This window comes from Callorhinus ursinus, unplaced genomic scaffold (genome assembly GCF_003265705.2).
Source record: "Callorhinus ursinus isolate GAN/ISIS: 27379988/994484 unplaced genomic scaffold, GSC_fseal_2.0 scaffold17, whole genome shotgun sequence".
In the NCBI taxonomy this organism is placed as follows: Eukaryota; Metazoa; Chordata; class Mammalia; order Carnivora; family Otariidae; genus Callorhinus; species Callorhinus ursinus.
Window position 1 is genome coordinate 20,626,035 of NW_027397079.1, and position 13,697 is coordinate 20,639,731.

Here is a 13,697-nt window from a genome sequence, read left to right on the forward strand (position 1 = left end):
TTTCTCTGAATCTGATTGCTAAGTTGATTGTTTTCTTCATTTGCATGAGAAATTACCTAGAGGGTTCTTAGCAAATAAGTGGCGAAGGGGAAGGTATATGTATAACCTGTTGGGTTCTCATCGCCATTGTCCAGATTAGATCCTGTGCTGAACGAGAAACTAAGAAAAAAGATGATATTCCAGAAGAAGACAAAGGAAATGTTAAACAGTGTGAAATCAATTACGTGTACGTATTCTTTCCCTTTTAGACCTTACATATTTGGCAATGAAGTACTTCTCAAGACATGTAAAATAAAATATCCAAAGGACGAGAGGCAGCATTAAATGGACTCTAGGACAAAGAACTAAGCTGAATACTTTTCTTTTCTCAGAGCTTCAGTTTTCCTAATTATCCTGTTAGCTTTCAAAGCTAAAGTCACTTGGATTAGTCTTTTCTCCATATTCATTAATAGAATTGACTACAGCTTATCGGGACATAATGCCAACCAAATGTTGTTCCATAGCCAGGATTCAGGACTCCAGCCATCACACCTTAGTGGCAGTGGCGCTTCATAGTCCTGCCCTTTGTAGTCCTCTTCATGGAGGAGGACTAAGGTCATCTTCGCAGTTGAAAAGCTGTATGTTTCTAAAGAAAGACAATTAGTTTTTTTTAAATAAATGAAAAACTTTTAAAATATTTGTAAGTTCATGAGTAAACATGTATAATCAGTTTGAGATGATTTTCAAGAAAGGCATTTTCTTAACAGAAAGAAATTTCAGAGCTTCCAAGACCACAAACTTAAAATAAGTAAAGAAGACAGTAAAATTCTCAAAAAGGCCCGGAAAGATGGATTTTTGCATGAAACACTTCTGGACAGGTAGGTATATTTTTACTTATTTCCAACTATTTTCATATCCAATAGAAATGGCATATATATAACCAATGTTCTTTTTCAGTTATTACAGTTCTTAAATTTTTGTCTTGTAATTTGTGAACATAGTAATGTTACCTAAAAAGGACATAAGTCTGGGAAAAGATCACCTAGGAAACAATATCTAAAAATAGATTACAAAAACTTACAAATTTTTTTATAAGACATTCAGGTTTGGCTGAAACCCCTTCATAAATTTATTTAACATCATCTTTCTATAATTATTAGAACAGGGCTAGAAAGAAATAGTTTAATTTCAAAATTCAGTGGGTTCTAGTAGAACAGCAGGTTCCTAAAATGACAGAAAAACAGATCAGTTTAAAAATTACTAAGTATAAAATGAAATAAAATTGAAACACTTTTATTAAGTTGAATCTAGAAGTGTGTAGGATTTTATCATAGCACATGATTAATATTTATCTAAAACTGTTCTTATTTAGGTAAGTAATGTCCTAGATGTATAACATAAAAAAGTAGGTAGAGAGGGTTAGCTGTAAGTTTATAACCATAAATCAAGTAAGTGCCAGACTAAAAGAGAATTTGGTAATCTGCCACTCCTTCAAAGTCCTGTGTTGCAAAATTAGTCTTAAAACATTTCTTCACACTACTTGATAAAGATAATGCTTCATCATGTATATCCTGTTAACTAGTTGATCGAGTTGTTACCAGAAGTTAGCAAATGATTTAAGAATAAGGCTTATGTCTTGTTAACTTTTATCACTCATGAAAATAGAACATTGCCACCCTGCTAAATAGAAGCTTAGGGCATGCTTAAATTCAGAGGCAATTAAAATTGCTATTGTGGATTAAAAAAGCTCTTAGGCAACATTTCTTAAAGATTATGAAAGACTTTCATAAGAATAGAATACATTTAATATGAAACAACATTGAAAAGTTAAATTTTAGTTAAAATATTTTAATATAAGTAGTATGGCAATATAATAACCAAAATGGAGAACACAATTTCTGAGTGTGAGTATATATTTAGTAGTTGATATATATGGAATGTTTTACATAATTTTTATCATTTGTCTTTGTTTAAACAGGAGAGCCAAATTGAAAGCTGATAGATACTGCAAATGACCAGAATGTGTTTCTTTCTTCTCCTATTTGTTTTTTTTCTGAATAAAATAATCAGTGGAAGTGTTTTTACAGAGCTCTTGGGCTGTTATGGAATTATTGATTGCTGAACTAGTAGCTAGTTTAAGTAAGATTAATCAGGTTTAACCGAGATTCCCCATGGGTGTACTTTTTAGTTAACTGCAGTGTTTCACATGGAATTGAAACAAAGTACACAGTGAACATGCCATAGCATCTTTTCTCTTTTCTAGATTTTCTGTCATAAAGTATGAGATGGTACTCTGTGAACCTTGTGTTTCTTATGCAGTTTATGGAATCTCTTATTGCTTTACAGTTTTCCTTTATATTACCTTACACCATTGATTCTTACTGGGACCTTTAAAAGGAAGTGAGAAGCTCCCACTCCAGTCAACAAGGCTTTGATTCTGCCTCCTAAATATTGCCCAAATCACACAAGCCAAACAGATATCAGACCAAGTGGGTGGGAAAAGAGAAAGAAATCAGGTTTTGACAGTGGGATGGGAACAGGAGAAATTACAAAAGAGCAGGTAGGCTCAGAACAGAGAATAAGAGTAAAATTGGGAAAATTCTCTACTTAGAGCAGTTTAGCCACAACGTATCTGTATGTGATGCTTTTGTCCTCATCTGTAGAGGACAGGGTAGGATGAGAATGGAACTACTAAAGAGGTTCAGATACTACACGTTGCTGAGGTCTGCTATTCTGAGACACCTTTATTCCTAGCCTATGTTTCTCTGAATTCCTAAACACACTATTCCAGATGTCGTCTAACCCTGTGAGTGTTCCAGAATCCAGGAATCAGAATCCGGGTATCAGATGCCTGGGCTTCATCACTGGAAATTCTGCTTCAGAAGGACTGAGTCTGGCTGACGTATCTGTATATTTTTACGAATCCTCATGGATGATGCACAGCCAGGGTTGAGACCTGACCTAAGGTGCCAGACCTGTCTAGTTCTCAGCCTTTGTATTCCAGAGCTACACGGCCCCTCTACAGCAAGGAAGCTAAGCTACCAATAGCAACCTTATAAAGGAGCTCTTACTGTAAATCTAGTCCTAGCTTGACATTCCAATTCCAGTAGCTGGGTATCTCCCCATATTGTGTTCTTCTTCCTCTGATCCTTAGGCTAGGCACAGGCTTACTACTCAGGTCCCCCAAAGCAGTGGTTCTAAACCAGGGACTAATGTACCTCTTAGGGGACATTGCGCAATGTCTGGTTGTGACAGCTGGGAGAGGGGGTGCTACTGGCATCTACAGGGTTACAGACTAGGAATGCTGCTAAACATTCCACAAGGCACAGGACAGCAGTCCCCCACAACAAAGAATTTTCCAGCCCAAGATGCTAACTGCCAAGTTTCTGACACCTGCCCTAGGACTTAGCCTGTTCCTTGCTTTTGCCAGCCCCCGCCCCTAAAAATAAACAGTTCAAATTCATAGATGTAAGAATCATCTAAGGTACCTGTAGATTTTCAAGACCCACCCTTAAAGATGCCAGCTTAGCAAGTCTAGGACTGTTTCCTAGAATTAACATTTTAACTAGCACTCCAGGTAATTCTGAAACAAGTGATCTGAACTATACTTTGAGAAACACTACCCTCAAGAGACTGAAGTCTTGCCTCCAACACTAGCTTGGTACCTGAGACCATCTGCCAGCTGACTGATTTCCCTGGAACAAGCATTCTATCTGCCTCAATTTCTGAACATAGTGCATTCCTGGATTCCCTGTCACCATGCTCACCCTCATGCTTCCCCAGGTCTTGTCCCATTCCAGAGAGCAGAACTAATTACAGGTCCTGACAATTGGGAAGATACAGATTAAAAGTATGCACTGCCTGCCCTCATGGGGTTTATGTGCTACTGAAGGAGGACAGAAATAAAAAATCGCAGGTAATAGATAAGTGTTCCTTCCCCATTTCTGTCATTACACTTTACTCCAACCCCCATTATAGCACTGAAGGCAGTCTGGCAGCATGACAGGAGTCAACAATAAATATATCTAATTATGGTCATCTGGTCCACATTTTTCTTCTTGTACAAAAGGATGTCATGAAAAACTTTGCTTAAAGCACTGTCAAAATCAAGCATTCCCGACTTACCAGTCCAGTAGCCATGTCAAAAAAGGTTTTATATATAATAAAAACAATAACCAAAGAAAAAGCTCCCTACCTCCAATTTTTTTTTGACTGCTCACATTTCAGATTAGATAATTTCAATTGTTCTTATCTACAAGTTCACTGACTCACTTTTTTACCATCTCCAAATTGCTGTTACACACAACTGGTGATTTTTAAATTTCAGACATCATTTTTCACTTCTAGAATCTATTTGATCCTATTGTTAATAGTTTCTATTTCTGCTGAAATTTCCTATCCATTTCTTTCTTTCTTTGTTTTGGGGCAGAGTTATAATAACTGCTTAAAAATCCTTGTCTACTGATTCCAACATCTGGGTCATCTTAAGGTCGGTCTCCACTGATGGTCTTTTGAGTATGTTTCTTCATATACCTGATTAGATTATATCCTGGACATTGTGAATAATACATTGTAGAAACTGTGCATTCTGTGCTGTTGTTCTGAAGAATTTTTATTTTTTATGTTTTTTATGTTTAGTAGGCAGTTAACTTGGTTGATCTGAAGCTCCAAATTCTGTCTCCCCTATGGTGGGCAACAGCTGAAATATCTATTCAGTTCTTTTTGTTTTAGCTGGGCTTCTTGAAGTCAGCCCCAAGGATGTGGAGTTCGGAGATCAGTGAGAGATTTGGGCAGTGTGGCTACAACCTTCTGTGACTCTCTCCTTTTCAGGATTTCCTTCTCACTTTCCAGACTCTTTGGTCACTCTGAACTCTGTACTCTGATTCCTTGACTAGTAATGACTTAAGCTTCTTACATGAGTTTTAATTACTCTTAGTGGCACTGGGTCTGCCCTAAGGTGAAAAGATGTTAAAAAATATGTTTCCCCTCTTACTAGTGTTAACTCCCCTCAAGTTTCTGCATGGTTTTGGTCATTCTCCATTACCTTTACATAATTTTTAATGTTTTATCCAAAGTTTAATTTTGTGTGTGTGAGAGGGCTGGTCTAGCATAAGCTGCGCCATCTTCCATTACCTGCTCAAACTCTCAGTAGTTTCTTGCCCTCTCCTCCCCCATTAAGGACCTGCCTGTGCTTTTTGACATACAGACACAAAACTCTCACATTCTCTAGAAAGAAGTTAGTCATTACACTAAATTAATATATTCACACCTCTTAGGATAGGCCTGAATTCCGAAAATGAACTCATCATACCTGATGGCCCAGTACCTATCCAAATACCATGCAATTCCTGGGTCAGTCCCAGTCTAGATGCCAATCAGTCCATGGCTTCAACTCTCTATTCTAGCAGGAATTATATTTTTTCAGTTATTCTAAGCCTTTAAGACACAGAAGAACATATTAAAACATTCTACCATATTTCATTAACCAAATTAGTAAGATAGGATAGCTTTTATAACTGACTTTCTCTTCATGATACTTTTTTTAAATGGCATTGTTGTAATATTAGCCTGAGGGCCTTAATACAGGTAACTTCCATTGTAATTTTTTCAGGCTCGGTCCTGTTGAAATCCATTTCATTTAATGAAAAGATTAGAAACAAAATGTGGAAAAAAAAAATTCCACAACTGTATTTCCCCTTTCCTCACCCACCTATTGGCTTAGTTTATTTTAAAGTGCATATTTTATTAAGGGAACTTGATGGTTGTTAAGGCAGGTTTTGCTTTATGACATTTCCTGTTCACTTCACCCCAGGAAAATACAATTTGGTGTATTTCTGTTTAATTTTATGCCACTGGACTACTTCTCTTAAATATTGCTGAGGCTTATTTTCTATGATGGAGAAACAATATGCCATCTTTCCATTTAGCTTTGTGTTTCAGTGCTGCCCTTGTATTTCATAAAGGATAAATTTTCAGAGAGCATAGCCAGGACTTAATAAATTAAGATCTGCAGGTGTTTATTTTTCTTATCATGTTTTGCAAATCTAATGAGGTTTTGCAATCCTGTTCTGAGTGCTGCTAGTAGAGAAAAAGGGGTGTAGCACTACTTGTTAGTGTTTATTTTTCCATCATGCAATTTCCTAATTCTGGTCCTTAGAAACTAAGTGGAACTGTGAGGAGGAGAACAAAGAAAACAAGGCACGCCTCATTATTCCTTTAAAAAGGTGAAAACTTAAATATAAGTGGATGCCAAGGTAAGGAATCAAGTCATGACTGCTATTAGTTCCCTAACTACCACCTGACAAAATTAAGTTGTACAGCTAGTCAATCACCCAGGGAGAAAAATAGGCAGTGCTTTTAAGCTTCTAATGTTTTATTTATTCTTTTTCTTTATTATTCTTTATGTTTGTGTAAATATTAGTACCTGTTTTTTCATTCTGCTGCCAAATATATTCCACCAAGAGTTCTTTTGTTTGTTTTTTTAACTGGTAGCAGAAAAACCCCAGGGATATACCTAGGTTCGGGAGAACTTAAAATTAAGATAATAGTTTAGCAGCCCACCAGCATTCATTCAGCTGTGTGTATAAAATGACTTTCTCAAGTGTGGTGCTTATTTAGGAAAGACCAGTGGACTTCAGACCAACCTAGGCTGTTCTACACAGCACCTCAACCCTAAATCCTAATTTAGATCAGTTTGCACAGCAGTAGGAATGTTTTTCAATTTTCTGTTGTTGTGTAGAAAAAGAATTTCCCTATCTGTCTACAGAAACAGAACCTTCTTGCATGTTCCCTTGTTCTTCATTTTTAGTCCAAAAATCCTCTCTAAAAGGCCTTCTACATTTACCATCACTGCTGCTTCTACCTCTCCACCTGTGACTACCAATTTTTTTTGTGTGTGTTCCTTTTACTACTCTAACCTCATTCCACACCAGTGTGCCCTTTCCATAGTATAGGAAAATGGACAAAGATTTAAGCATTTAACAGAAGGGTAAAGACGAACCATGAGAGACGATGGACTCTGAAAAACAAACTGAGGGTTCTAGAGGGGGGGAGGAGGGGGGATGGGTTAGTCTGGTGATGGGTATTAAAGAGGGCACGTTCTGCGTGGAGCACTGGGTGTTATGCACAAACAATGAATCATGGAACACTACATCAAGAACTAACGATGTAATGTATGGTGATTAACATAACAATAAAAAATTTTTTAAAAATCTTATCAATTCTACAAAAAACAAGGGTAAACAAAAAATTCTAATAGACAAATTTGTTCTTGACTCTCCCATGAAAATGCCCCTTCTGATCTTTTTCCACTCTGAATTCAGCTCTCATTCCAGTGCATCCAGAGTTGGAGAATTATATACCATGGCCCCAAGTACCAGTTTTGAAACTTCTCATTAACCCCACCCATCAGCTCAGGCTTTGAAGCACATACCATCCATACCCATTACCACTGCAGTTCTGCACTGCTCTTCATCAGTATCCTGACCCACCTGAAATCTGGCTCATAGTCCTGTCTTCATGGAGTCTCCCATCTTGGTTTCATTGACTCCAGCATTCACACTACTGTGACCTTTCTTTCATCTGCCTTAAAAAATTCTGTCCTCGCAGCTTGGCTGATCTTTTACTCCCATCTTAAATTACTCCACCCAGACCAGTTGGGTTAAACGTGCTTTTTGCTCCAGTGTCTTCTGAGATTGGAAATCCTGGTGTCTATCTCTGAATGACCCTCCAAGAGCATCCCTTTACCCAGTGCACTTTTCATTTAAAATGTTTTGAAATATACTCTCTCAGTTCCAAGCCCTCTCTGTTATTAATAGATTTAATTTTCTTGTAGTTTTACTTCTAAATCTAATATTCTTTTTAATATATTATTTACTAGTTACTGCATTCATAGAACATAAAGTATCATTTCCCAATTCAATACTAACATTTTCCTATATAACAAATACATTAGCTCTAAGAAATTCCACATCTTGGGGCACCTGGGTGGCTCAGTCGTTAAGTGTCTGCCTTCGGCTCAGCTCACGGTCCCAGGGTCCTGGGGTCCTGGGATCCAGCCCCACATCGGGCTCCCCACTCGGCTGGACGCCTGCTTCTCCCTCTCCCACTCCCCCTGCTTGTGTTCCCTCTCTCACTGTGTCTCTCTCTGTCAAATTAATAAAATCTTAAAAAAAAAAAAATTCCACATCTTGCCCAGTTCCAACTGTAAACAGGATCCAAAGTTTTCTCTTTAATATTAGAAAATAACTGATCAGGGGCACCCGGGTGGCTCAGATGGTTAAGCGTCTGCCTTCGGCTCAGGTCATGATCCCAGGGTCCTGGGATCAAGCCCCGCATCGGGCTCCCTGCAGGGAGTCCGCTTCTCCCTCTCCCTCTACTGTTCCCCCTGCTTGTACTCTCTCGCTCTGTCAAATAAATAAATAAAATCTTTAAAAAAAGAAAGAAAGAAAGAAAATAACTGATCAATTTGCCATGTGGTCTAAATAAGAAATGAAAGATGAGAAGTCATCTTACATGTCTAAGAACACATTCACTGTTCTTTCTTCTCCTCCCACCCCCATTGTTGCAACTTCTACCCAGGAGCTGAGGGGAATGGTGCTGATATACCAACCATTTAACTACACAGAGTCACAAACAAGTACTAAATGCACTGACTTCTTTCTTTCTTCCTTTCTCTCTTTTTCCTGGGATTTTGCACCTCACTCATTTTAAACCCAAGGGAAGTGGGGGAGTTTGACCTTGATTTTATAAAACCAGGGCTTCTACTTTCAGTAGTGTGACAGCTTAGATACTGTGAATGGTACTCCTTAATAGAACAACTGATAACACTGGATAAAATATTTGCAAATATCTTTTGAAACATCACTCATTCACATAAAAGAAAGGAATCTATAGATACCAGAGGGAAAGCAGGAACGTCCAAGGCCGATAAGTACCAAGCTCACTCTCACCTAAAAGTTTCTGCCAAATCCCAGAGACTTTGAGGTTTGGCTTCAACAGGAACCCAAGAAATGGGATGTAGGAGCCTGTATTCACCCATGAGTGACTACAAAGGGCTATACCTTCAAGGATAACAGTGCATGAGAAATAAATCTTATTGCACAAACAGGGGTACAAAGAAATGTTTTCTTTGGCACTAAGTAGAATGGAAGGAAAAAGAATCTTCCCTTGAGATGTAACCATAAGCTGGCTTCAGATGGGTTTGTGACTCAAAGTCACACTACCTCTTATTTTAAAAGAAAAAATTTCAAGGAGATAATTCAATTTGAAATGGTTTCAGTTGGTTCTGTTTTTCTGACCTTAAAATAAATCCTACCAAAAAAATTTTTCAAAGAAAATAAGCAGCTCACAGTCAAAATTAAAAATTCACAGAGGGCGCCTGGGTGGCTCAGTCATTAAGCGTCTGCCTTCAGCTCAGGTCATGATCCCAGGGTCCTAGGATCGAGTCCCACATCGGGCTCCTTGCTCCACGGGAAGCCTGCTTCTCCTCCCATTCCCCCTGCTTGTGTTCCCTCTCTCTCTCTCTCTCTGTCAAATAAACAAATAAAATCTTTAAAAAAAAAAATACACAGAAAAACACAATACCATTAGAACAAAGAGAAACAAGTAGAAAAATTTTAAAATACCAAATGTAGAATATAAACTATACTTAAATAAAACTCCAGAATATAAGCAAGAACTACAACATAATAAAAAGACCAAGCAGGGTGCCTGGGTGGCTCAGTCGGTTAAGCGTCTACCTTCAGCTCAGGTTGTGATCTCAGGGTCCTGGGATCTACTCCCGCATCGAGCTCCCTGCTGTGAGGGGAGCCTGCTTTTCCCTCTGCCTCTGCCTCTCTCTCTGTCTCTCATGAATAAAAATCTTAAAAAAAAAAAAAAAAAGACGAAGCAGATATGAAAGAAAAAAAATAAAAAACAATTAAAAATTCAGCTGGTGCATTAAACATCAAACAAAGCCAGAGAGAATTAATAAACTAGAATATATCTGAATAAGTGGCCCCAAGTACAGTTTACAGAGACAAGGAGATGGACTATATGATGAAATAAAGGTCAAGAGAGACACAGAACATGATGATGAAAATGTCTAATATATGTCCGATTGAAGTATAAAAAGTAGGTAACAGAATGGGAAAGAGATGATAAAGGTAATGACTGAGAATTTTTGAGACCTCAGATCTTGGAATCCCAGGGAATCCCAAGCATAATAAATAAAGACAGACACTTCAACACATCGTGGTGAAACTGCAGAACTACATAGAAAAACGTTTCATCTTAAAAAGAGCTAGAAAATAAAAGAGTAATCACCCAAACGTATGTCAATTCAGCAGACTGCTGGCTTCTCACCAGCAGATAGGAAGCCAAAAGACAGCAGAAGAGTATCTTCCATGAGCTGAGACAAATAATTGTCAACCTAGAAAGTTTCTTCCAATAGTAAGGCAAAAAAAATAATAATGAAGCAAAATAAAGATATTTTAGAGAGAAAAATTGAGAGGATTTATCACCAATAGATCATTATTAAAAGAAATTACAACAGAGAAAGTCTAGGAAGAAGGAAAATTATCCCAGAAGGAAGGTCAGAGATGTGAAAAGAAATGTCAAGCAAAGATATCAAAGATAATAATGGGTAAACTAAGCAAAACTGTATTTAAAAAAATAATTTGTAAAAGGGATGTTAAAACTAAGTATTAGGCAAAAATAGCATGCTGTTGACAGTGAGAGGGAGATTGGACAAACTATTATAAGGTCTTAAAGTTGTTCAAGAGGAGAGGAAAAAAATGTTAACTTTGTTAAGTAGGCAAATTAAAATACTTAGGGTGTGGGGCACCTGGGTGGCTCAGTTGTTAAGCGTCTGCCTTCAGCTCAGGTCATGATCCCAGGGTTCTGGGATTGAGCCCTGCACGGGGTTCCCTGCTCTGCGGGAGGCCTGCTTCTCCCTCTCCCACTCGCCCTGCCTGTGTTCCTGCTCTCGCTATCTCTCTCTCTGTCAAATAAAATCTTAAAAAAAATAAAATACTTAAGGTAACTAGTGAAAGAAGAGACAAAGACCATATATTCTCCAACAAAAAGAGGGGAAAAAATAATCCAAAAGAAATTTAAAAAGGAAAAGAAAGGGATGCCTGGGTGGCTCAGTTGGTTAAGCATTGGCCTTTGGCTCAGGTCATGCTCTCAGGATCGGGGAATCAAGCCCTGCATTGGGCTCCTTGCTCAGCAGGGAGCCTGCCTCTCCCCCTGCTTGTGCTCACGCTCTCTCTCTCTCTTAACAAATAGATAAAAAATCTTAAAAAAGGAAAAGAAATTTGAAAAGGAAAAATAGGTGGAAAGCATATAATATCAGAAATCAATGTAAAAAAGTCATCAAAATGTAAATTTGCCAAGCATTCCAAAATTTTTCAATCACATTTTTTATTTTATTTTATTTCATCTTAAAGATTTCTTTGAGAGTGCGTGCATATGCACATGTGAGTGGGGGAGGGGCAGAGGGAGAGAATCTTCAAGCCAACTCCTTGCTGAGTGCTGAACCACATGCAAGGACCCAACCTTATGACCATGAGATCATGACCTGAACTGAAACCAAGAGTCAGGCGCTTAACTGACTAAGCCACCCACGTGCTCCCTCAATCGTATTTTTAAACATCAAGCAAAAATTGTTTAAAGACACAGAAGAATTCAGAAAAATCAATGAATGGAGAAAAGGTATTTTAACAAAAAAAATTACAGCTATGTTAATTACAAATTCAAAAGAAGTTACTGTATAAATCAGATTACTGGCCCAGGTCCGTCCCCTTTTCTGTGGAGTCTGAGTGAGCCTTCGCAGGTTTTGCTTCCCCACTCTAGAACCGGATCACCATGGCGACTGGACAGAAGTTGATGAGAGCGATTCGAGTTTTTGAATTTGGTGGACCAGAAGTTCTGAAACTCCAGTCGGATATTGCAGTACCAATTCCAAAAGACCATCAGGTTCTGATCAAAGTCCACGCGTGTGGTGTAAACCCAGTGGAAACATATATTCGTTCTGGTACTTACAGCAGAAAACCACTCTTACCCTATACTCCTGGTTCAGATGTGGCTGGTGTAATAGAAGCCGTTGGAGATAATGTGTTCACTTTCAAGAAAGGCGACAGAGTTTTCACTACCAGCACCATCTCTGGGGGCTATGCCGAGTATGCTCTCGCAGCAGATCACAGTGTTTACACACTGCCAGAAAAACTGGACTTTGAGCAGGGAGCTGCCTTCGGTATTCTCTATTTTACTGCTTATCGAGCTCTGCTCCACAGTGCCCGTGTGAAAGCTGGAGAAAGTGTGCTGGTTCATGGGGCTAGTGGAGGAGTTGGACTAGCAGCATGCCAGATTGCCAGAGCTTATGTCTTAAAGGTTTTGGGCACAGCTGGTACTGAGGAAGGACAAAACATTGTTTTGCAAAATGGAGCCCATGAAGTGTTCAGTCACAGAGAACTTAATTATATTGATAAAATTAAGAAATCTGTTGGTGAAAAACGAATTGATGTGATCATTGAAATGTTAGCTAATGTAAATCTTAGTAATGATTTGAATCTTCTGTCATATGGAGGACGAGTAATAGTTGTTGGCAGCAGAGGTCCTATTGAAATAAACCCACGGGACACCATGGCAAAGGAATCTAGTATAATTGGAGTTGCTCTCTATTCATCAACTAAGGAGGAATTTAGGCAATTTGCAGCCGCCCTTCAAGCTGGAATGGAAATTGGTTGGTTGAGACCTGTAATAGGTTCTCAGTATTCACTGGAGAAGGTGGCCCAGGCTCACAAAAATATCATCCATAACAGTGGGGCTCGTAGGAAAATGATTCTTCTCTTAGAATGATTAATTCTTTCATGTATTTCCTATGCAATTAGAAGTTTCCTGTCCCAGTTTAATTATACTACCTTTGCTCTATCAGCATTCATTTGATTCAGTGAGTTTCTTATATTAAAAGACAAGATTTGCCTTTAGAAAAAAAAAATAAATCAGATTACTATATAATGATAAAAAGTCATTTCAGTTTGAAGATAAAACAATTCTAAACTTGTACACATCAAATAACATCAAAATATACAAGCAAAAATTGAGAACTATGTGGAGAAACTGGAAAATCTACCATAGCATATAGCTCTAAATATTTAATATGTTGAGCAGACAAAACTCAGAATTGAATGGCATAATCATAAAATGTAAACTTCAGGATATGTGAATAACATTTTACATAAGAGGACTGATATTCTTTCAGACATTTGGTACAGGCAAAAATTGGACTCTGACTTAGCCATAAAGTTAGTCCAAAAATAAAAAAAGGGAACAAAGACCATATATTCTGCAAAATGCAGTGAATTATTTAGAAACCCTAAAAAAAAAAAAAGATAACTTAGAGTTAACTGATACTTAGTAATGCCTTAAACTCCTTCAGAGTTTATAAAAGACTGCTAATTTCTTTACCATCTTCCAATATACTCACCATAAAAGAGATATATACCATATAGAGAAAAATATCAAAAATGCAGAAACTACTCCCTCTTGGAATATATATTATAGAAATTAGCACACAGCTAAGGAAGATCGAAAGTTGAAGCACAAATGAAGTGTTTTTAAAAGATAAATCTAAAATTTTACACATTTGGAAAATGTGAGACAGTCCTCAGAAGACAATTGGTAACTTCCAATATATATATCTCGAACTTGCTAAATGGGTAAACGTGGGTAGCATT

At 37.8% G+C, this 13,697-nt stretch overlaps 1 protein-coding gene, 1 long non-coding RNA gene and 1 pseudogene across 7 annotated transcripts in view; 2 read left to right on the top strand and 1 right to left on the bottom strand.

The window, feature by feature from the left end:
• The window catches only part of FRG1 (FSHD region gene 1), a 40,207-nt gene that overhangs the window by 18,803 nt on the left and 7,707 nt on the right, over positions 1-13,697 (top strand). For 4 of the 5 annotated variants that reach the window (XM_073902355.1, XM_073902356.1, XM_073902354.1 and 1 more), the window contains 2 exons: positions 135-226; positions 747-857. In XM_073902355.1, coding sequence (XP_073758456.1) covers positions 135-226; positions 747-857 — 203 coding nt within the window. Of the gene's footprint in view, positions 1-134; positions 227-746; positions 858-1,957; positions 2,068-13,697 lie in introns of those variants that run through there. The other variant, XM_025885979.2, reaches the window with a different exon arrangement.
• LOC112834537 (uncharacterized) overlaps positions 1-13,697 on the bottom strand; it is a 29,778-nt gene that overhangs the window by 7,714 nt on the left and 8,367 nt on the right. The window contains exon 3 of one of the 2 annotated variants that reach the window (XR_012381136.1): positions 220-625. The exons of the other annotated variant lie outside the window; for it this stretch is intronic. This is a non-coding gene — a long non-coding RNA (uncharacterized lncRNA). Of the gene's footprint in view, positions 1-219; positions 626-13,697 lie in introns of those variants that run through there. 2 annotated transcript variants of the gene reach the window in all.
• On the top strand, positions 10,259-12,939 carry LOC112834535 (quinone oxidoreductase pseudogene; annotated as a pseudogene).